At 40.5% G+C, this 21,464-nt stretch overlaps 1 protein-coding gene across 1 annotated transcript in view; it reads left to right on the forward strand.

Moving 5' to 3' along the window:
* Positions 1–21,464, forward strand: part of GPX3 (glutathione peroxidase 3) — a 142,684-nt gene that overhangs the window by 80,347 nt on the left and 40,873 nt on the right. Inside the window, exons 3-4 of the mRNA XM_053718677.1 lie at positions 14,513–14,630; positions 15,050–15,149. Coding sequence (XP_053574652.1) covers positions 14,513–14,630; positions 15,050–15,149 — 218 coding nt within the window. The remainder of the gene's footprint in view (positions 1–14,512; positions 14,631–15,049; positions 15,150–21,464) is intronic.

Consider the following 21,464-nt stretch of genomic DNA (forward strand, 5'->3'; position numbering starts at 1 on the left):
ATATAAATTGTAGAAACTAGACAGATGCCACCTAAGAACGTATTCAAGATACTTCTTAATTGCTAAGGAAATGAGAGTCCCTATTTGATTGACATATGCTACAGTTGCGATATTGTCTGTCTGAAAGGAAAATGAAAAGTTCTCTGCTAAAAAAGGCTAAGTCTGAAAATAGCACAGAGTTCTAAAATATCAATTTGGAAACCTCGCCTCTTGAAATTTCCAAACCCCTTGTGCTGTCAAAATACCCTCAGACAGCTCCCAAACCTGTAAGACTTGCATCCATTAAGAATACAGTCCAGGAAGGATGAACAAAAGGAAGCCCCCTGATTAAAACGATGATAGTTTAATCCCCAAAACAGAGAGTTTAGTGTTTTTAGGATTTAAGAATATCAACTGCGATATCTGAAAACAATCTTTAAACCATTGATTCAGTATTCAAAGCAAAAGAGGTCTCAGGTGAAAAACGAGCAAGGGGAACCATGCCCGATGCTACAGTTATGAAACCTTAAACTTCCATGCACATAGCCACTGAAAGGAATGTTCTAGACTGTAAGTTAGACAGGCTAACGCCAATTAAAATTGACCCTCACATTCCAATTAGCCAATAGAATGCAATATCAATCCTATTGGCTGATTGGATCAGCCAATAGGATTTTTCCTACCTTAATTCCGATTGGCTGATAGAATCCTATCAGCCAATCGGAATTCAAGGGACGCCATCTTGGATGACATCATTTTAAAGGAACCGTCATTCGTTGTGTAGTCGTCGGTCTGGATGGATGCTCCGCGTCGGCTGGCTTCAAGATGGACCCGCTCCACTCCGGATGGCTGAAGATAGAAGATGCCGTCTGGATGAAGACTTCTGCCCGTCTGGAGGTCCTCTTCTGCCCGGATCGGATGAAGACTTCTGCCCCTCTGGAGGACCTCTTGTGCCCGGCTGGGTGAAGACGTCTCACAGTAGGGTGATCTTCAAGGGGGTAGTGTTAGGTTTTATAAAGGGGGGATTGGGTGGGTTTTAGAGTAGGGTTGGGTGTGTGGGTGGTGGGTTTTATTGTTGGGGGGGTATTGTATCTTTTTTTACAGGTAAAAGAGCTGATTACTTTGGGCCAATGCCCTGCAAAAAGCCCCTTTAAGGGCTATTTGTAATTTAGTATAGGGTAGGGATTTTTATTATTTTTGGGGTATTTTTTATTTTATTAGGGGGATTAGATGTAATTTAGTTTAAAATTGTTGTAATTTTATTTTTTTCTGTAATTTAGTGTTTTTTTTTTCCGTAGTTTATTTAATTGTAATTAATTGTAGGTAATTTAGTTAATTTATTTAATGATAGTGTAGTGTTAGGTGTAATTGTAACTTAGGTTAGGTTTTATTTTACAGGTAAATTTGTACTTATTTTAACTAGGTAGTTAGTTTTAAATAGGAATTATTTATTTAATTGTAGTAATTTTATTTAGATTATTTTAAATTATATTTAAGTTAGGGGGTGTTAGGGTTAGACTTAGATTTAGGGGTTAATAACTTTATTATAGTGGGGGCGGCAGAGTAGGGGTTAATAAATAAAAAGTAGGTGTCGGCGATGTTGGGGGCAGCAGATTAGGGGTTCATAGGGATAATGTAGGTGGCGGTGGTGTCCGGAGCAGCAGATTAGGGGTGTTTAGACTCGGGGTTCATGTTCTGGTGTTAGGAGTAGACATAACTTTGTTTCCCCATAGGAATCAATGGGGCTGCGTTTGAAGCTGAACGCTGCTTTTTTGCAGGTGTTAGGTTTTTTTCCAGCCGATTCTGCCCCATTGATTCCTATGGGGAAATCGTGCACGAGCACGTTTTGCCAGCTCACCGCTACCGTAAGCAACGCTGGTATGGAGGTGAGATGTGGAGTAGTGATGTCGCGAATAGTTCCTGGCGAACAAAGCATGTTCGCCGCAGCGGGCGAACATATGCGATGTTCGATCCGCCCCCTATTCGTCATCATTGAGTAAACTATGACCCTGTACCTCACAGTCAACAGGCACATTCCAGCCAATCAGCAGCAGACCCTCCCTCCCAGACCCTCCCACCTCCTGGACAGCATCCATTTTAGATTCATTCGGAAGCTGCATTCTTAGTGAGAGGAGGGACAGTGTAGCTGCTGCTGATTTAATAGGGAAATCGATAGCTAGGCTAGTGTATTCAGTGTCCACTACAGTCCTGAAGGACTCATCTAATCTCTGCTGTAAGGACAGCACCCCAAAAAGCCCCTTTTAGGGTAGAACATCAGTCTGCTTTTTTTTTTTTCCTGTGTAATCTAATTGCAGTTGCCTGCCAGCGTGTGTGTCAGGCTCACAGCGTATACTGTGCCCACTTGCCCAGTGCCACCACTCATATCTGGTGTAACAGTAGTGTACATTTTAAAAAAACAACAACACTTTTTTGACTGTGAAATAATAGCAGACAGCTGCCAGTACCCAAGATGGCCGCCAATAAGGCAGATGGGGAGGGTTAGAGAGCTGTTTTGGGGGGGATCAGGGAGGTTGGGGGCTAAGGGGGGATGCTACACCACAGCATATGTAAATATGCTAAAAAAAATTTAAAAACTTATTTTAGTACTGGCAGACTTTCTGCCAATACTTAAGATGGCGGGGACAATTGTAGGGTGGGAGAGGGAAGGGAGCTGTTTGGGAGGGATCAGGGGGTCTGATGTGTCAGGTGGGAGGCTGATCTCTACACTAAAGCTAAAAGTAACCCTGCAAGCTCCCTACAAACTACCTAATTAACCCCTTCACTGCTAGCCATAATACACATGTGATGCGCAGCAGCATTTAGCGGCCTTCTAATTACCAGAAAGGAACGCCAAAGTCAGATATGTCTGCTATTTCTGAACAAAGAGGATCCCAGAGAAGCATTTACAACCATTTGTGCCATAATTGCACAAGCTGTTTGTAAATTTCAGTGAGAAACCTAAAATTGCGATTTTTTTTTTTTTTAATTTTTTTTAAATTTGATCGCATTTGGCGGTGAAATGGTGGCATTAAATATACCAAAATGGGCCTAGATCAATACTTTGGGTTGTCTACTACACTACACTTAAGCTAAAATTAACTCTACAAGCTCCCTAATTAACCCCTTCACTGCTGGGCATAAAACACGTGTGGTGCACAGTGGCATTTAGCAGCCTTCTAATTACCAAAAAGCAACACCAAAGCCATATAAGTCTGCTATTTCTGAACAAAGGGGATCCCAGAGAAGCATTTACAACCATTTATGCCATAATTGCATAAGTTGTTTGTAAATAATTTCTGTGAGAAACCTAAAGTTTGTGAAAAAGTGAACAATTTTTTTTTATTTGATCGCATTTGGCGGTGAAATGATGGCATGAAATATACCAAAATGGGCCTAGATCAATACTTTGGGAAGTCTTCTAAAAAAAATATATACATGTCAAGGGATATTCAGGTATTCCTGCCAAATATCAGGGTTCCAATGTAACTAGCGCTCATTTTGAAAAAAAGTGGTTTTGAAATAGCAAAGTGCTTCTTGTATTTATTTCCCTATAACTTGCAAAGAACATGTTAACATTGGGTATTTCTAAACTCAGGACAAAATTTAGAAACTATTTAGCATGGTTGTTTTTTGGTGGTTGTAGATGTGTAACAGATTTTGGGGGTCAAAGTTAGAAAAAGTCTATTGGATTTTTTCCATTTTTTCCTCATATTTTATAATGTTTGGTTTTAATCCATAAAGGGCATAAATCACCTGACTGCATCAACTATGTAATTTTTCCATGGGAGTTTTGCCATGGATCCCCCTCCGGCATGCCACAGTCCAGGTGTTAGTCCCCTTGAAACAACTTTTCCATCACTATTGTGGCCAGAAAGAGTCCCTGTGGGTTTTAAAATTCGCCTGCCTATTGAAGTCTATGGCGGTTCGCCCGTTCGCAAACATTTGCATTCGCGAACCCAAATTTTTATGTTCGCAAAATCACTAATGTGGAGCTAAATTTTGCTCTACACTCACCTTTTTTTGTGGCTAACGCCGGGTTTAATAAACCTGTAATACCAGCGTTGATTTAAGTGAGTGGTGAAAAAAAAATGCTAGTTAGCAACGCACCCCTGTTACCGCAAAACTCGCAATCTCGGTGATAGTTAATAGGAGGACTAGGCTCCTAAAAGCTAAAAATAACACATTTTCCTTAACAAAGAACAAAGCATGTTCAAATGAAAAATAAGGAGAATTTTAACAAAACTGTCTCTGATACAGGATCCTTTGACCCAAAGAAAAACTTCATCAGTAGAATAAGCTTAAATATGCTGTCGGTCAGAACAAAATTAATTAAATCTTAACAATTTTGACAAGACCTTGTATGTTTACTTAAAGGCATAATAGCAGTCATAACCTTTTATGATATAAGCAATAACATGTGATGTTTGCAGATTAAATCAAATACATGAACTGAATAAGTAAAACCGGTAAATGTCCTTGTACATGTACAAACATTAGCATAAAATGTGATAAATAAATGCCACATAATTGAGCTGAAGAAATAACAGCTTAATAATGAAAAGAACACACTTAGCCTTGTAGAATTGTGTTTCAGGGCATCATAGTTTCTACAGTAACATCAGTCACGATCAGAATGAGGCATCTCGCAAAAAGTAACATAAAAAGAAAAATAACATTAGGCAAAACTTTTAGTTTCCACAATGTAACAGTTTCAGTAGATAGAAAAACAAATTTAGTGTATATGTATGTATGTGTATATGTATATACAATTAGCACGTGTTCCAGCACTCCCGCTTCAACTAATAATGAAGCACCTGGGTGCAATCCTCAATGGATTGTAGATAAGAGCTAGGAAAGGGAGTGCACTCTCAGGATTTATAAACATCAAATTTAGTTTATTGTTTATAACAACAACGTTAGAAAGTCATAAGGATAGGTCGACGTTTCGGCTTACATAGAAGCCTTCATCAAGACAGATGAGCAACTCACAACGGCAACTTGCAGCCGCACACAACACCACCAGCAAAACCGAAACGTCGACCTATCCTTATGACTTTCTAACGTTGTTGTTATAAACAATAAACTAAATGTGATGTATATTAATCCTGTGAGTGCCCTCCCTTTCCTAGCTCATATATATATATATATATATATATATATATATATATATATATATATATATATATATATATATATATATATATATATATATATCAGGCATAATAGCTTTCAAAATTCATGAAAACGGCGAGAAATAGAGGGAGAGGGGTAATATAACTAAATTTTGGCGCCAAGAATGACGCATTACGCAAAAGGAAGTTAAAAAAAATTTGGCGCAAAACTAACACCAGAAAATGACACAACTCGCGTCATAACGAACCCAATTTTGCGCCCAAACTAGCATCAAGATGCAAGAAATTATGAACGTTGCGCCATCAAAGGCGCAACTTCGCGGCAAAAAAATTTGCACCAAGAATGACGCAATAAAAAGCATTTTGCGTCCTCGCAAGCCTAGATTTGCTCGTGAAAAAAATTTAAAACAAGTCAAATTAGAAAGACTGAAGCCCAGGTAAGGAAAAATTTTAAATAACTTCCCAAAAATGATTCCTATACTGAAACTGTTTAGACTGCAAAGGGAAATATACATAGACCTGACTCATGGCAAATATAAGTAAAATACATACGGTAACATTACAACTTTATATTAGTACATAAAGCACCAAACCATAGCTGAGAGTCTTAAACAATGATACATACTTACCGAAAGACACCCAACCACATATAGCAGATAGCCAAACCAGTACTGAAAACTATCAGGAGAGGTAATGGTATATGAGAGTATATCGTCGATCTGAAAAGGGAGGTAGGAGATGAATCCCTACGACCGACAGAGAACCCTTGAAAATATTTCCCATGAGAAACCATAAAATCAATAGGCGATACTCTCTTCATATCCCTCTGACAAACACTGTACTCTGAGAGGAATTGGGCTTCAGAATGCATAGAAGTGCTTATCATAGAAGAAATCATTAAAAAAACAAGCACAAACTTACTTCACCACCTGGTTGTGGTGAGAGGGGCATTTATAGGCATTTGAGGTTTGGGAAACTTGCCCCCATCTGGTAGTAATGTATATCCCATAAGTCACTAGCTCATGGACTCTTGCCAATTACATGAAAGAAAATACTGGCACTGTGGAAGTAATAAGTATACTAACACAAATCCCATAAATAAGCTAAATCTGGTGCTACCCCTTAAAAATCTAAATTAATATGAATAAAAAAAGTCTGGAGCTTTAGCACTTGCATCCACTATAAAGTGTATGTCAATTACAGTTAAATTAACTTTTATTTATAATCGGTTAAAAAGGGTGACCATTTATGCCCTAAAAAGGGCCACACCACATTGTAAAAACACTCACATACAGACTAAGCGTTATTCACCACCACCCCCCCCCCCTTTTTTTCTGGCCGATAGCTGGATACATTGGCTTTAGGTGACAGGTGTGAAGAGCCCACAGTAGCTACAATAAGACATGTTTTGTACTGTATTATGGTCCTTTTTTCAATGTTCCATCAGACTAACTAAGGGGCCGTCAGTCCCTCCTGCCATATGTTGGATTGTCAATTTCGTTGTTTTTAAGGAAGCCGAATAAAAGTTGTACTTTTTTTTTTTTTTTTTTACTTGCCTACACCTAGTAGTGCCTGCATTTTTTTCTTGCAAGTTACTTTTTGGGCTGATCACCCGCAGCTACGGCACTCCGATACCTTCTGCCTCTGATTGGATGACCTCCTACAGATTTTGAACTAGGTTCCGGGTTAGTGCAGCCGCACGCCGTTTTCCTCTTTGTAGGCCGATTTATCATGTCCGTCTGACATCGATAAATGCCGACAGCATACGCATTTATCATTGTACAAGCATTTCTTGTGCAATGCCGCCCCTATCCCGATCATATACGATTAGGATAATTGCTGTCTGCCGCCTCAGAGGTGGCGGATGAGTTAAGAAGCAGCGGTCTTTTAAACCTGAAAGCTCGCACAGAAACTGCTGTATCCACAGCTTGTAATTCGGCCCCAAAATGTGTCGCACTGTTGTGATTTAAATAGGGGGAATGCTAGTCTCAGCCTCTGAATGCAGCTCAATAGTCCAGCTTTTTAATACATATCCGCTGACAGGCCGGTTTACACTGACTATACTCAGGGCTGCCCTTAGGGTATGGCGAGTGAGGCGGCCGCCTTGGTCCCCATGGTTAGGGGGCCCGCCACGCCGGTGCAATAAAAAAAAAGCTGGCCCGGACCGAGGTGTAGTCAGGGAGAGGGCTGGCTGTGCATATTCATCACTAATCATGGTAAGCAGCTGCAGAGCTAAAACTTTTACCATTTTCCCTCCTAGCAGGGGCGAAACTACAGGGGGTACAGAGGTTGCAATTGCGACTGGGCCCCCAAGGGTGGGGGCCCAGCTTCAAAAAAATTCTTGCACCTGGGCCCTGTGATTTCTAGTTACCCCTCTGTCTCCTAGGCTGTATATTACACTCCTTCACACACAGTCAGTCCTGTCCAAGACCGACTCAACGTGTGTAAATTTCAAGTTCATTTTGAGCTGGCAGTGGTCCATGGGAGCAGCAAGGGGGCTGGGACATCATTTTATTGCTGGGGGCATCATTTATGTGCTGGGGGCATTAATTTTTGCAGGGGGCATCATGTTATTGCTGGGGGCTGGGGCATCATGTTATTGCTGGGGGGCTGGGGCATCATTTTATTGCTGGGGCATCCATTTATTGCAGGGGGCTGGGGGCATCACATTTTTGTTGGGGGCATCATTTATTGCAGGGGAGCTGGTGCATAATTTTATTGCTGGGGCATCATTTTTTGCAGTGAGGGTGGGGGCATCATTTTATTACAGGGGAACTGGGAATCATTTTTATTGCAGAGGGGCTTCATTTTATTGTTGGGGCATAATTTTATTGCATGGGGGCTGGGGGCATCATTTTATTGCTGGGGGGAATCATTTTATTGCAGGGGGGCTGGGGACATAATTTGATTGCAGGGGGACTGGGCATCATTTTATTGCATGGGGCTGGGGGCAATTGAAGGGGGCTGGGAGGGACATCATTTTATTGCAGGGGAGATGGGGCATCATTTTATAGATGGGGGCATCATTTGTTGAACTGCCAGGGTGCTAGCACAATTAATCCAGAATAAACACAAGCTTGCACTCTGTCCCCGAAACGTCACACTTTTCACAGTAAAATTATTTGAAAAGACCAGAGTGCAAGCTTGTGTTTAAAATATATATTCTATATGCATATAATAGACTACACTATAGTGTAAATGTAACTTAAGTGCAATAACATTATGTCTAAAAAAACAAAAAAAAAAAACTAATGTACATGCTTAATTAAAAAATACTTTCTTTCCTAAGATATGCTGAGTCCACAGCTTGAGTAATTACTGTTGGAAATATCATTCCTGACCAGCAGGAGGAGACAAAGAGCACCACAGTTAAACTGCTAAGTATCACTCCCTTACCCACAACCTCAGTGATTCCCAATTCTTTCGGTGGAGGAAGTGAAGTTTAGGTGTCTGAAGATTTTTTTTTTTTAATTTCATTTACAAGCAAGTTTTGGAGTATAGCCGTAATCCACGTGATTCCTTGCAGTCGGGTAGTGGTGGCTTTAAAGTAGTTAGGAAAACTCAGTAAGTACCTCTTTACAAGTTAACAATTATTGCCCTAGTTTAGAAAACCAGAGTTGGCTACTCTGTTCTTTCTTTTTCAAAGGTCTCTGTGCAGAACTGTGTCGTCTCATACCTTGTAAATGTCTACATGCCGGACAGCGGAGCAGGTAAGTGCTTTTTCTTCCAGTTGGGGAGACCATGCACTTAACAAATGAAAAGACACTGTTCTTTTATTGGGACATAGATATTCCTGTTATATGGGTTACACTGGGGCATGAAGCAGGCACTCTAGCATGTGTGAGACATAACATTTTACCATTTCTTTTTAAAAAAAAAGAGTTTAAATGTTAGTTAGGCTTTATTTTCTGACACATATTAACTTGATAAAACAATTCAAGTTTAAACTGAAAGTAAGGCTGAATTTTCTATTTCAGCAGCTTATTCATTCCCCCTTTGCTTTAAAATAAACCGATGCAACCTTTTAAACTGTCTGGTTTGAAAAAACGGTTATTTCTGGTACTCGGTGTACCAGGAAGATATTTTTAGTGCCTCTGTGTTGCAGCAGTAAATTGAGCTTGGCAGTTGCGGTCACAGGACCAGCTTTACTTCATAATGTTTCTGAGTAATCCAGTCTTAATTGGTATCGGTAAGGCACCTCAGTAATTGAGGTGTGGGGTTGCCTGAGGGGTATTTTAGAAGTTTATTTGATGTTTATTTAAATGTTTTTTTCTTAACTTTTCTCACATAATTTTAGCTGGGGATCGATCCTAATTTGGGATAACATTTAAAGTGTATTTTTTCCTTGGTTTATTTAAATTGAATATTAAAATCGTTGAAACTTATCTGTACAAGTTTACTTACCGTTTCACAACATGTCTGATATGGAGCAATAGCCTGCTCTCATGAATTCATGCTTATTATGTTTAGATGCACAAACTGCAGCTCCTATGCAATTTTGTTCTTCATGTGTCATGAAAACCTTGCAAAATAAAGGTAAAATCTATGAGCCTAATGTCTCTCAGGATGATGCTGTTAAAATAATACCTCCGCTTTCTTCTGCTACGTCCCAAGCCTCAATGGCATCCCATGCAGTGCCCTGTGGTTCCTCTAGCACTCCTATTGGAGTTTATTTAAAAGCAGAAATTGCTGCCCAGGTATCTTCAGCGGCATTAGCTGCCATTCCCAGATTACAGGGAAAATGCAAGTGGAAATCTAGAAATTCAGAAAGTAAGGTGCCTGTCCTTAGTTCTGCTTCCCAAGTTTTCCTTTCTTATAAGTCTGATGAGGAAGATACATTGAGACTTTCTGAGGGTGAAATCTTAGATTCGGACAGTATAATTCCTCCTGAGACTGAGGTTGTATCCTTCAGATTTAAGCTTGAACACCTTTTGTGTATTGTTAAAGGAGGTTTTAGCTACTTTAGATGACTCCGATACCCATGTTGTTGTCACTCCTAAGAAATCTAGTAAACTTAATAGTTTCTTTGATGAACCTTCCACTTCGGAGGTTTTTCCTGTGCTGGACCGTGCTTGGGAGATTATCTCACAGGAATGGGAGAAACCAGGGGTGTCTTTTTTTTTTTTTTTCCCCCGTCTCCCATTTTTTTAAGAAAATGTTTCCTGTCGAGGACTCCATTAAAGACCCTTGGTATACTGTACCCAAAGTTGATGGGGCCATTTCCTCTCTGGCTAAGAGAACCACTATTTCTATTTAGGATAGCTACTCATTTAAGGATCCGATGGACAAGAAGCTGGAGGCTTATTTGAAAAAGATTTATGTTCATCAAGGTCTCCAATGGCAACCTGCGGTGTGTATTGCCACCGTGACTAGTGCGGCATCTTATTGGTTTGACTCCTTGTCTGATACTCTTCAAGAAAAGACTTCCTTGGATGAAATTCAAGTTAGGATTAAAGCTCTTAAATTAGCCAATTCCTTTACTGCAGATGCCATTTTACAGGTTGGTTGTTAGACTAGGAGCTAAAACATCTAGTTTTGCTGTCCTAGCCTACAGGGTGTTATGGTTGAAATCCTGGTTTGTGGACGTTTCCTCTAAAGTCAAGCTTCTGGCAATTCCTTACAAGGGCAAAACCTTGTTTGGACCCAGTTTGGGAGAATTTATCTCTGATATTACGGGTGGAAAAGTGTCTTTTCTACCTCAAGATAAGAATAGGTCTACAGGACGTAATTTTCATTCCTTTTGTAACTTCAGAGGAAATCCTTCCCCTTCTTCCAAGCAGGAACAATCCAAGTCTTCTTGGAAACCCAATCAGTCTTGGAACAAGGGGAAACAATAAAAAAAACTGCAGCTGATTTCAAATCAGCATTAATGGTTTACCCCAATCCAGGATCGGATCAGGTGGGGGGCAGACTTTCTCAGTTCTCTCAAGCCTGGATATGAGATGTCCCAGATGCCTGGACTGTGGACATAGTATCTCAGGTTTACAAATTGGAATTCAAGACTTTTTCTCCCAGAGTCAGATTCTCTTTATCTAGTCTGCAGATAATCTTGAAAGGAGAGGTGTTCTTGAAAAGTATACATCTTTCCTCCCTGGGAGTGATAGTTCCAGTTCAAGTGCAGGAACAGGGTCTCGGGTTCTACTCCAACCTATTTGTGGTTCCCAAAAAAAACTTCCCATCCCATTCTAGACTTGAAGTGTCTAAACAAGTTTCTCAAAGTTCCATCCTTAAAGATGGAGACTATATCCTCAATTCTTCCTTTAGTACAAGAGGGTCAGTTCATGACAACCATAGACGTAAAGGATGAGTATCTTCATGTTTCTATTCACAGGGACCATCACAGATTCCTTAGATTTGCCTTTCTGGACAAACCTTTCCAGTTCATGACCCTTCCATTTGATCTAGTTCAAAGTTTCTGGGGTCGCTTTTGGCAGTGGTCCGTTCTCGTGGAATTGCTGTGGCACCCTACCCGGATGACATATTGGTTTAGGCGCCATCTTTTCAACAAGCAAAATCTCACACACACATTGTCTTTTCTTCTTTCCTACGGATGGAATGTGAATCTGGAAAAAAGCTCCCTTTCCCCTGCTACAAGAGTAGTGTTCTTAGGGACCATAATATAGTCTCTATTGATGAAGACAGAGGTCAGGAAAAACAAAATAATTTCCTCTTGCCTCTCTTCAGGCTACTGCTCATCCATCAGTGGCTCAATGTATGGAGGTAATCGGTCTGATGGTGGCTTCCATGAACATCATTTCCTTTTTGCTTGATTCCATTTGAGAGCTCTCCAGTTGTGAATGCTCAGACAATAGAATGGCGACCATGCGGATCTATCTCAGAGAATAGTTAGATCAGTTGTCAAGGGATACTCTCCCTTGGTGGATTTCTCAGGAACATCTGTCACAGGGCACATGCTTTCGGAGACCTTCCTGAGTGATCGTGACCATGGATGCCAGCCTGCTGGGCTGGGGAGCAGTCTGGAACTCATTAAAAGCTCAGGGCCTTTGGACTCAGGAGGAGTCTGCTCTTTCTATCAATATCTTGGAGTTGAGGGCTATTTACATTGCTCTATTGGCTTGGCCTCAGTTGTCCTCAGCCCAGTTTATCAGGTTCCAGTCAGACAACATAACCTCTGTGGCTTACATCAACCACCAGGGAGGAACTCAGAGTAACCTCCTTCAGGGCTAAGGAACTCAGATTCTTCAGTGGGCAGAGACCCACAATTGCTGTCTATCTGCCATCCCCATTCTAGGAGTAGACAACTGGGAAGCGGATTTTCTGAGCAGACAGACTTTTCATCCCGGGGAATGGGAATTCCACCCGGAGGTGTTTTCCAGCTTAGTCCTCAAATGGGGGGGGGGGTTAGAGTTAGATCTGATGGTGTCTCGTCAGAACACCAAGCTTCCAAGGTACAGTTTAAGGTCAAAAGATCCGCAAGCCGTTCTGATAGATGCTCTGGCGGTTCCTTGGGTTTTCAGGTTGGCATACCTGTTTCCTCTATTTGCTCTCCTTCCATGAGTCATTGCTTGTGTCAAACAGAGGGCATCAGTGATTCTAATAGCCCCTGCGTGTCCTCACAGGATCTGGTTTGCAGATCTAGTGGCAATGTCATCTCTCCCGCTGAGGAAGGGTCCCTTCCTTCATCCAAATCATTTCTCTGAAGCTGACTGCTTGGTGATTGAACGCTTAATTCTGTCTAAGCGTTGTTTTTCTTAGTGGGTTATTGAGACCATGATTCAGGCTCGCAAGCCTGTTACTAGAAAGATTTACCATAAGATATAACGTAAATATCTTTATTGGTGTGAATCCAAGGGCTACTCTTGGAGTAGAATTCAAATTCCTAGAATTTTTCTTTTCTTCAGGAAGGCCAGGAGAAAATGATTGTCAGTCAGTACCCTGAAGCGTCAGATTTCTGCTTTATTAGTTTTACTACATAAACGTTAAGTGAATGTGCAATATTTTTGTCAGGCCTTGGTCAAAATCAGGTCTCTCGTTAAGTCTGTTGCTCCTCCTTGGAGCCTTAACCTTGTTCATAAAGTTTTACAGCTGGCTCAGATTGAGCCGTTGAATTCCATAGACATTAAGTTGTCTCAGCTCTGCAGTGTGATTCCCCTTTTATTTTTCATGCCAATAAGGCGGTTCTTCGTACTAAGTTAGGTTTCCTTCCTAAGGTTGTTTCTAATAGAAATATCAATCAGGAAATAGTTGTTCTCCTCTGTGTCCTAATCCTTTTTCTTCCAAAGAACGTTTTGTTACACAATTTGGATGTTATATATGCTCTTAAATTCTACTTACAGGTGACAAAGGATTTTCGCCAATCCTCTGCTCTCTTTGTCTGTTTCTCTGAAAAACGTAAAGGTCAGAAAGCTACTGCTACTATGCTTTCTTTTTGGTGCTGAAGTATAATTCGTTTGGCTTATGAGACTGCTGGAAAGCAGCCTCCTGAGAGAATTATGGCTCATTCCACAAGAGCTGTTACCTCTTCTTGGGCTTTCAAAAATTAAGCTTCTGTGGAACAAATTTGCAAGGCTTCAACTTGGTCTTCTCTACATACTTTTTCCAAATTGTATACTTTTGCCTTGGCTGAGGCTTCATTTCGGGGAAAGGTTCTTCAAGCGGTGGTGTCTTCTGTTTAGGATTGTCCCTCCCTATGTATCCGTGTCCTCTAGCTTGGGTATTAGTTCCCAACAGTAATTACTCAAGCCGGGGGCTCACCATATTTTAGGAAAGAACATCAAAATGTATGCTTACCTGTTAAATGTATTTCTTTCCCGATATGGTGAGTCCACGGCCCCACCCTTTATTTTAAGACAGTTGTTCTTTTGACTATAACCTCAGGCACCTCTACACCTTGTGTTACTGCTTTTTTTCTACATTTCCCTTCAGTCGAATGACTGGGGGTTGTGGGTAAGGGAGGAATACTTAGCAGTTTAACTGTTGTGCTCTTTGCCTCCTCCTGCTGGCGAGGAGTGATATTCCCAACAGTAATTACTCAAGCCGTGGACTCACCATATCCGGAAAGAAATACATTTATCAGGTAAGCATACATTTTGTTTTTATTGCTAAAAAATGGTAACCATCCTCTGAGCCTTAAGTGAGTCATAATCTTATTGCTGGTGTTTGTGTGTATTCATTTGTATTTGTGTTTAAATCTGTGTGTGTGTGTGTGTGTGTGTATATATGTTGGAATAATTGTTCTGATAGACTTGCTCGACACAGGTGTGGTGATTTTTGTTTAGAATTCAAAAGGCAAACAAGTAGATTATTTTATATATGGAGACTCATACAATAATTATCTAGTACCTTTTCCCCTTACTGTATATTAGAACAAAAACACCACTTATGGCTCAATGATTTAAAGAAAAGAAAAAAAAATCATAATTAAATTCTACCACTTTCAGAACTGAATGCACTACATGAAGAATTAGGATCAAATGGGTTCACCATTTTGGGTTTTCCTTGTAACCAGTTTGGACAGCAAGAACCTGGAACCAATGAAGAAATACCTCTAGGAATAAAGTAAGTGACAGATTAGCTAAGTAGTTCTCAACATTTATCTTCTGACGCTTTGACTTAATTATATCCGTTCATATGAGATGCCTGTTTTTAGTCAACCAGGACCTAACTTTTAGGCACCAGTGGCGCTCTACTGCAGAGCTTGACAAACTCAGATGCCAAAGACAAAATTAAACTTAAGATTGTGCATATATTGTCTTTGGCTAACCTGCTGTGTTCAGCTAGTTCCCAGTTAAACATTGCTGCTCCTTCAACAAAGAAAACCAAGAGAATTAAACAAATTTGATAACAGAAGTCAGTTGGTAAGATGTTTATAAATCAATTCATGCTCTAAATAGTCATGAATGAAAAATGTCCCTTTTTAAAAAAAAAAAATTTTTTAAATGTATATTTCTGCCCACTCTTATCTTCTACTTTTCTAGATATGTTCGTCCTGGTGGTGGTTTTACTCCAAAATTCCAACTGTTTGAAAAAGGGGATGTGAATGGCAGAAAAGAACAGAAGGTCTATACATTTTTGAAGGTAAACAGAAACTTGCCTAATCTCTACATTGATTACATTTTAACTCCCTTGCTGTGGGATTTGAACCCTAAATTATGTTTGCATTCATAAGAAAACAAGGAATGATTGTTTGCTAATGCTCTTTCCTTTTTTATTTATTTCTTCATTGACTTCCAAGCAAGTGTGTGTGTTTTTAACATAGTTGTATAAAATACTTGATTTCTCTTTCTTAAAGGGATACTAAACTCAGATTTTTTTTTTTCATGATTCAGATAGAGCATGCAATTTTAAGCAACTTTCTAATTTACTCCTATAATCTTCTTCATTCTCTTGGTATCTTTATTTGAAAAAGCAGGAATAAAATCTTTAGAGCCGTCCCATTTTAGGTTCAGCACCGGGGTTGCACTTACTGATTGGATGGCTAAATGTAGCCACCAATCGGCAAGCACTATTTAGGGTGCTGAATCAAAAATAGGCTGGCTCCAAAGCTTTTATTCCTGCTTTTTATAATAAAGATACCAAGAGAATGAAGAAAAATTGATAATAGGAGTAAATTAGAAAGTTGCTTAAAATTGCATGCAAGTAGAGAATTTGTCAAAACTAAGCATCAAAACAGCAGTAGTTAAAGGGTTATAAAGCTTTTCAAATGCATATAAATAAACCATATTATGTTAGAGTAAGATAGGGTATGGTTATTCTACTTGCTTTTAATGATAAATGAATCTTCTGAATATTTAAAAAAAAAAAAATTATGCTCACCTGATACATTTCTTTCTTTTTGGAGAGTCCACAACGTCATTCCAATTACTAGTGGGATATTCACTCCTGGCCAGCAGGAGGAGGCAAATAGCACCTCAGCAGAGCTGTTAAGTGTCTCTTTCCTTACCCATAACTCCCAGTCATTCGGCCGAAGGGAAATAGAAAAAAGAAGAAAACACAAAGGTGTAGAGGTGCCTGAGGTTTAACAAAAAATACGGTCTTAATTAAGGGTGGGTTTGTGGACTCCATGTCCAGAAATAAATTTTATCAGGTAAGCATAAATTTTGTTGTCTTTCCTAAGACATGGAGAGTCCATGACATCATTCCAATTACTAGTGGGAACCAATACCCAAGCTAGAGGACACAGAATGAACAGGGAGGGAGAGCAAGACAGGCAGACCTAAACAGAAGGCCACCGCTTAAAGAACCTTTCTTCCAAAAGATGCCTCAGCCGATGCAAAAGTATCAAATTTGGAAAAAGTATGCAGAGAGGACCATGTTGCCGCCTTGCAAATCTGTTCCACGGAAGCTTCATTTTTGAAAATCCAAGAAGAGGAGACGACAGCCCTAGTGGAATGAGCCGTAATTCTCTCAGGAGGCTGCTGTCCAGCAGTCTCATAAGCAAAACGAATTATACTTCTCAACCAGAGTGAAAGAAGTAGAAGTGGCCTTCTGACCCTTACGCTTTCCTGAGAAACAAACAGGGCAGAAGACAAATCTTTAGTAGCCTGAAGGTAAAATTTTAGAGCATGCACAACATCCAAGCTATGCAAAAGACATTCCTTATGAGAAGGATTAGGACAAAAGGAAGGAACATCAATTTCCTGATTAATGTTTTGAGCTGAAATCACCTTAGGGAGAAACATCAATTTAGTACAATGGACCGCCTTATCTGCATGAAAAATGAGGTAAGGCGAAGAGTTCAGAAACTCTGTGAGCAGAAGAAATAGCAATAAAAAACAAAACTTTCCAAGATAACAACTTAATATCTACAGAATGCATTGGTTTAAAAGGAGCCTGCTGCAAAACTATAAGAACTAGGTTAAGGCTCTAAGGAGGAGCAACATGTTTAAACACAAGTCTGATTCTGACCAGGGCCTGACACAAAGATTGAACATCTGGCACATCTGCCAGACGTTTGTGTAAAAGAATAGACAGAGCAGAAATCTGACCCTTCAGAGGACTGACTGACAAACCCTTCTCCAGACCGGAGAAGACTGGAGAAAAGACAAAATTCTAGGAATCCTGACCCTGCTCCAAGAGAAGCACTTTGATTCACACCACTAATGGTATTTTGCTTGAGAGCTTGAAGCATGGTATCAAAAACTGACTCATCCATGCTTAGCCAAAACTAAGCGTTCAATCTCCAAGCAGTCAGCTTCAGAGAAACTCGATTTGGATGGTGGAAAGGACACTGAGTTAGAAGGCCCTTCATCAGAGGTAACCTCCAAGGTGGAAAAGAAGACATCCTCACCAGGTCTGCAAACCAGATCCTGCGAGGCCATCCAGGAGCTATCAGAATTAAAGATGCTCTGCTCTCCTCCCACAAGTCATTCCTCGTATCAAACAGGAGAAACGCAGTAAACAGGTTATGCTATACTGAAATCCCAAGGAACCACCAGAGCATCTATCAGGGCGGCCGGAGGATCTCTTGACCTTGAACCGTACCTTGGAAGTTTGGCATTCTGATGAGATGCCATCAGATCCAACCCAGGCATCACAACTTGAGGTTTAACCTAGAGAACACCTCCGGAGGGAGAGCCAACTCCCCAGGATGAAAGGTCTGTCTGCTCAGAAAATCTGCCTCCCAGTTGTCCATTCCTGGAATGTGGATGGCAGAAGACAATTGTGAGCTTCCGCTCACTGAATAATCAGTCACCCCTCCTTCATGGCCAAGGAACTCAGAGTTCCTCCCTGATGGTTGATGTAAGCCACTGAGGTGATGTTATCCAACTAGGATCTGATAAACCTAGCTAAGGACAACTGAGGCCAAGCCATCAGGGCATTGAAGATCATTCTCAACTCCAAGATGTTTATGGGGAGAGAAGACCCCTCCTGAGTCCATAGGCCTGAGCCTTTAACAAGTCCCATACTGCTCCTCAGCCTAGCATTCTGTCGTCCGTGGTCACAATCACCAAAGAGGGTCTCTGGAAGCATGTGCCCTGAGACGGATGAGCCTGCGAAATCCACCACGAGAGAGAGTCTCTTGTCAACTGGTCCCAATCTATCTTCTGAGACAGATATGAATGGTCTCTGTTCCATTGTCTGAGCATGCATAATTGTAGAGCTCTTAAATGGAATTGAGCAAAGGGAATGATGTCCATGGAAGCAACCATCAGACCAATTACCTCCTTGCATTGAGCCACTGATGGCCGAACAGTAGACTGGAGAGAAGTTTGGATTTTCTGACCCCATAGGGAATATATGATGGTCCCTAAGAAACACAGCCTTGTAGTTGGAACCAGGGAACTCTTCTCCAGATTCAGTTTCCATCAGTGGGAACATATAAAAGACAACAAGATCTCTGTATGAGAGTTTGCTAGTTAAAAAAAATGGTGCCTGAACCAATATGTCGTCGAGGTAAGGCACCACCGCAATTCACGGAGACCTGATAACTGCCAAGAGAGCCCCCAGAACCTTTGTGAAAACTCTGGGCAAGGCCAAACAGAAGAGCATCAAATTGAAAGTGCTTGTCTAGAAAAGCGAATCTCAGAAACTGGTGATGATTGCTGAGGATGGGAACATGAAGATATGCATTCTTCAGGTCTATGGTCGTCACAAACTGACCCTCTTGGACCAAAGAAAGAATGGAATGAATGGTTTCCATTTTGAAGGATGGTACCCTGAGAAATTTGAGACATTTTAGGTCTAAAATGGGTCAAAAGTTCAATCTTTTTTGGGAACCACAAACAGAATCCTAGACCTTGTTCCCACTGGAACTGGAACAATCACTCCCAGAGAGGAAAGGTCCTGAAAGCGGCTTAAGAATGCCTCTCTTTACCTGATCTGCAGATAATCTTGAGATGAGGAATCTGCCCCTGGGAGAACGAGTCTTGAACTCTATTTTGTAACCCTGAGATACTATGTCCACAGCCCATGGGTCTGGGACATTTTGTATACAAGCTTGTCACCCACTTGATCTAATCCCGGACCGGGGGCAGACCCTTCATGCTGATTTAGTCTCAGATGATGACTTCTTTGATTGCTTACCCTTATTCCAAATCTGATTAGATCTCCAAGAGGACTTGGACTGCTCCGACTTGGAGGAGGAAGAGGAAGACTTGACTTTTTTGAAGTTACGAAAGGAGCAAAAAACATATTTTATGTAAGAACTTACCTGATTAATTTATTTCATACTGGCAAGAGTCAATGAGCTAGTGACTTATGGGATATACATTGCCACCAGAAGGGGGCAAAGTTTCCCAAACCTCAAATGCCTATAAATACACCTCCCACCTCACTCATACCTCAGTTTAATGTATAGCCAAGTTAGTGAGGTGTAAAAGCATAAAAAAGAGGAACAGGATAACTAAAGTGAGATATAATATAATATAATATAAAAATCCTCCAAAAAGAGATAAGCACAGTCTTACAATACCACATCAGCCAGGGTGCACTTCAAATAAAGCATGTATGTTCCTCGTTTGAAAGAAGGCACTCACTGGTCTTAGAAAAAACAATTTTTTAATTCATCCAATAAATATCAAAAGCAAGTTCATCCATAACGTTTCGATGTCGTTATGACACCTTTGTCAAATGATCTTCCAATGTCAATATCACAGAATCATCATGTCCCCAAAGTAGAAAAAATCGCTTTTTTCTACTTTGGGGACATGATGATTCTGTGATATTGACATTGGAAGATCATTTGACAAAGGTGTCATAATGACATCGAAACGTTATGGATGAACTTGCTTTTGATATTTATTGGATGAATTAAAAAATTGTTTTTTCTAAGACCAGTGAGTGCCTTCTTACAAACGAGGAACATATATCTCTCTATCTCTATCATAACCCCCAAAAATTGGGTGGGTCTCATGGACTCTTGCCACTATGAAAGAAACAAATTTATTAGGCAAGTTCTTGCATAAATTATGTTTTCTTTCATTTAAGTGGCAAAAGTCCATGAGCTAGTGATGTATGGGCTATAATATCCAAGAAGTACACAAGTCACTAGAGAGCGAGGGATAAAATAAAAACAGCTGTTTTCGCTGAGATTTTAAATCCAAAAAATAAGTTTTCTTAAAAATTTCAAAAAAACTCAAATCATAGGCACTAGAATCAAACTGACACAGCTGCCTGAAGAATCTTTCTACCAAAGGCTGCTTCCGAAAGAAGCAAACACAACAAAATGGTAACATTTTAGTAAATGTATGCAAAGACCAAGTTGCTGCTTTGCAAATTTGATCAACTGAAGTTTATTCTTGAAAGCCCAAGATGTGGCGACTGATCTAGTAGAATGAGCTATAATACGCTGAGGCGGAGACTGCCCCGCCTCCAAATAGGCTTTGTGAATAAAAAGCTTCAACCAAGAGGCCAAGGAAATAGCAGAGACCTAATGACCCTTTCTGGAACCAGAAAAAAATAACAAATAGACTAGAAGTCTTTCTGAAATCTTTAGTAGCATCAACATAATATTTCAAAGCTCTTACCACATCCAAAGAATGTATAGACCTTTCAAGAGAATTCTTAGGATTAGGACACAAGGAAGGAACAATAATTTCTCTATTGATGTTGTTAGAATTCACAACCTTAGGAAAAAATTTAAACAAAGACCGCAAAACAGCTTTATCTTGATGGAAAATCAGATAAGGAAACTCACAAGAGAGCAGGAACTCTTCTAGCAGAAGAGATAGCCAAAACAAATACTACTTTCCAAGAAAGTAGTTTACTATCCAAAGAATGCATAGACTCAAAAGGAGGAGCCTGCAAAATCTTTAAAACCAAATTGAGACTCCAAGGGGTCGATCCGATATAGATCGTAGTTTGCGGCGCAAGCGAGGGAACCCGCGTCGCCCACAGTTTCAGCTCGCAACTCGAGCTATCCCATATATGTCGCCGTCAGATGCTAACGTGCCGTAAGTCAGATAAACCAGCGATGTCCAGAAATCTGCGCAAGTACAAATTTCTGGCGTCGCCAGTGACTTACGGCACGTTAGAAACTGCCGGCGCCTACAAAACCTGACTAAAGTCTAAATCACCCGCACTGTCTAAAACGCCTCCCTAACATAGCCCGACACGTCTAACCCTCTATCCGCTATCCCCCCTCACTAGCCTAACAATAAAATATGTATTAACCCCTAAACCGCCGCTCCCAGAGCCCGCCGCTACCTAATAAAGTTATTAACCCCTAAACCGCCGCCAGCTATATTAAATCTATAACCCCCTAAAGTGAGCCCCTAACACCGCCGCCATCTACCTTACCTACCCCCTAAAGTGAGCCCCTATCCCGCCGCTATCTATTTTAAAATTATTAACCCCTTATCTAATCCCCCTACCCCGCCGCCATCTATATTAAATTATTTAACCCCTAAAATACTAAACTATCCCTACCACTAAACCTAAGTCTAACCCTAC

The sequence above is a fragment of the Bombina bombina genome, chromosome 6, assembly GCF_027579735.1.
Source record: "Bombina bombina isolate aBomBom1 chromosome 6, aBomBom1.pri, whole genome shotgun sequence".
Classification (NCBI taxonomy): Eukaryota; Metazoa; Chordata; class Amphibia; order Anura; family Bombinatoridae; genus Bombina; species Bombina bombina.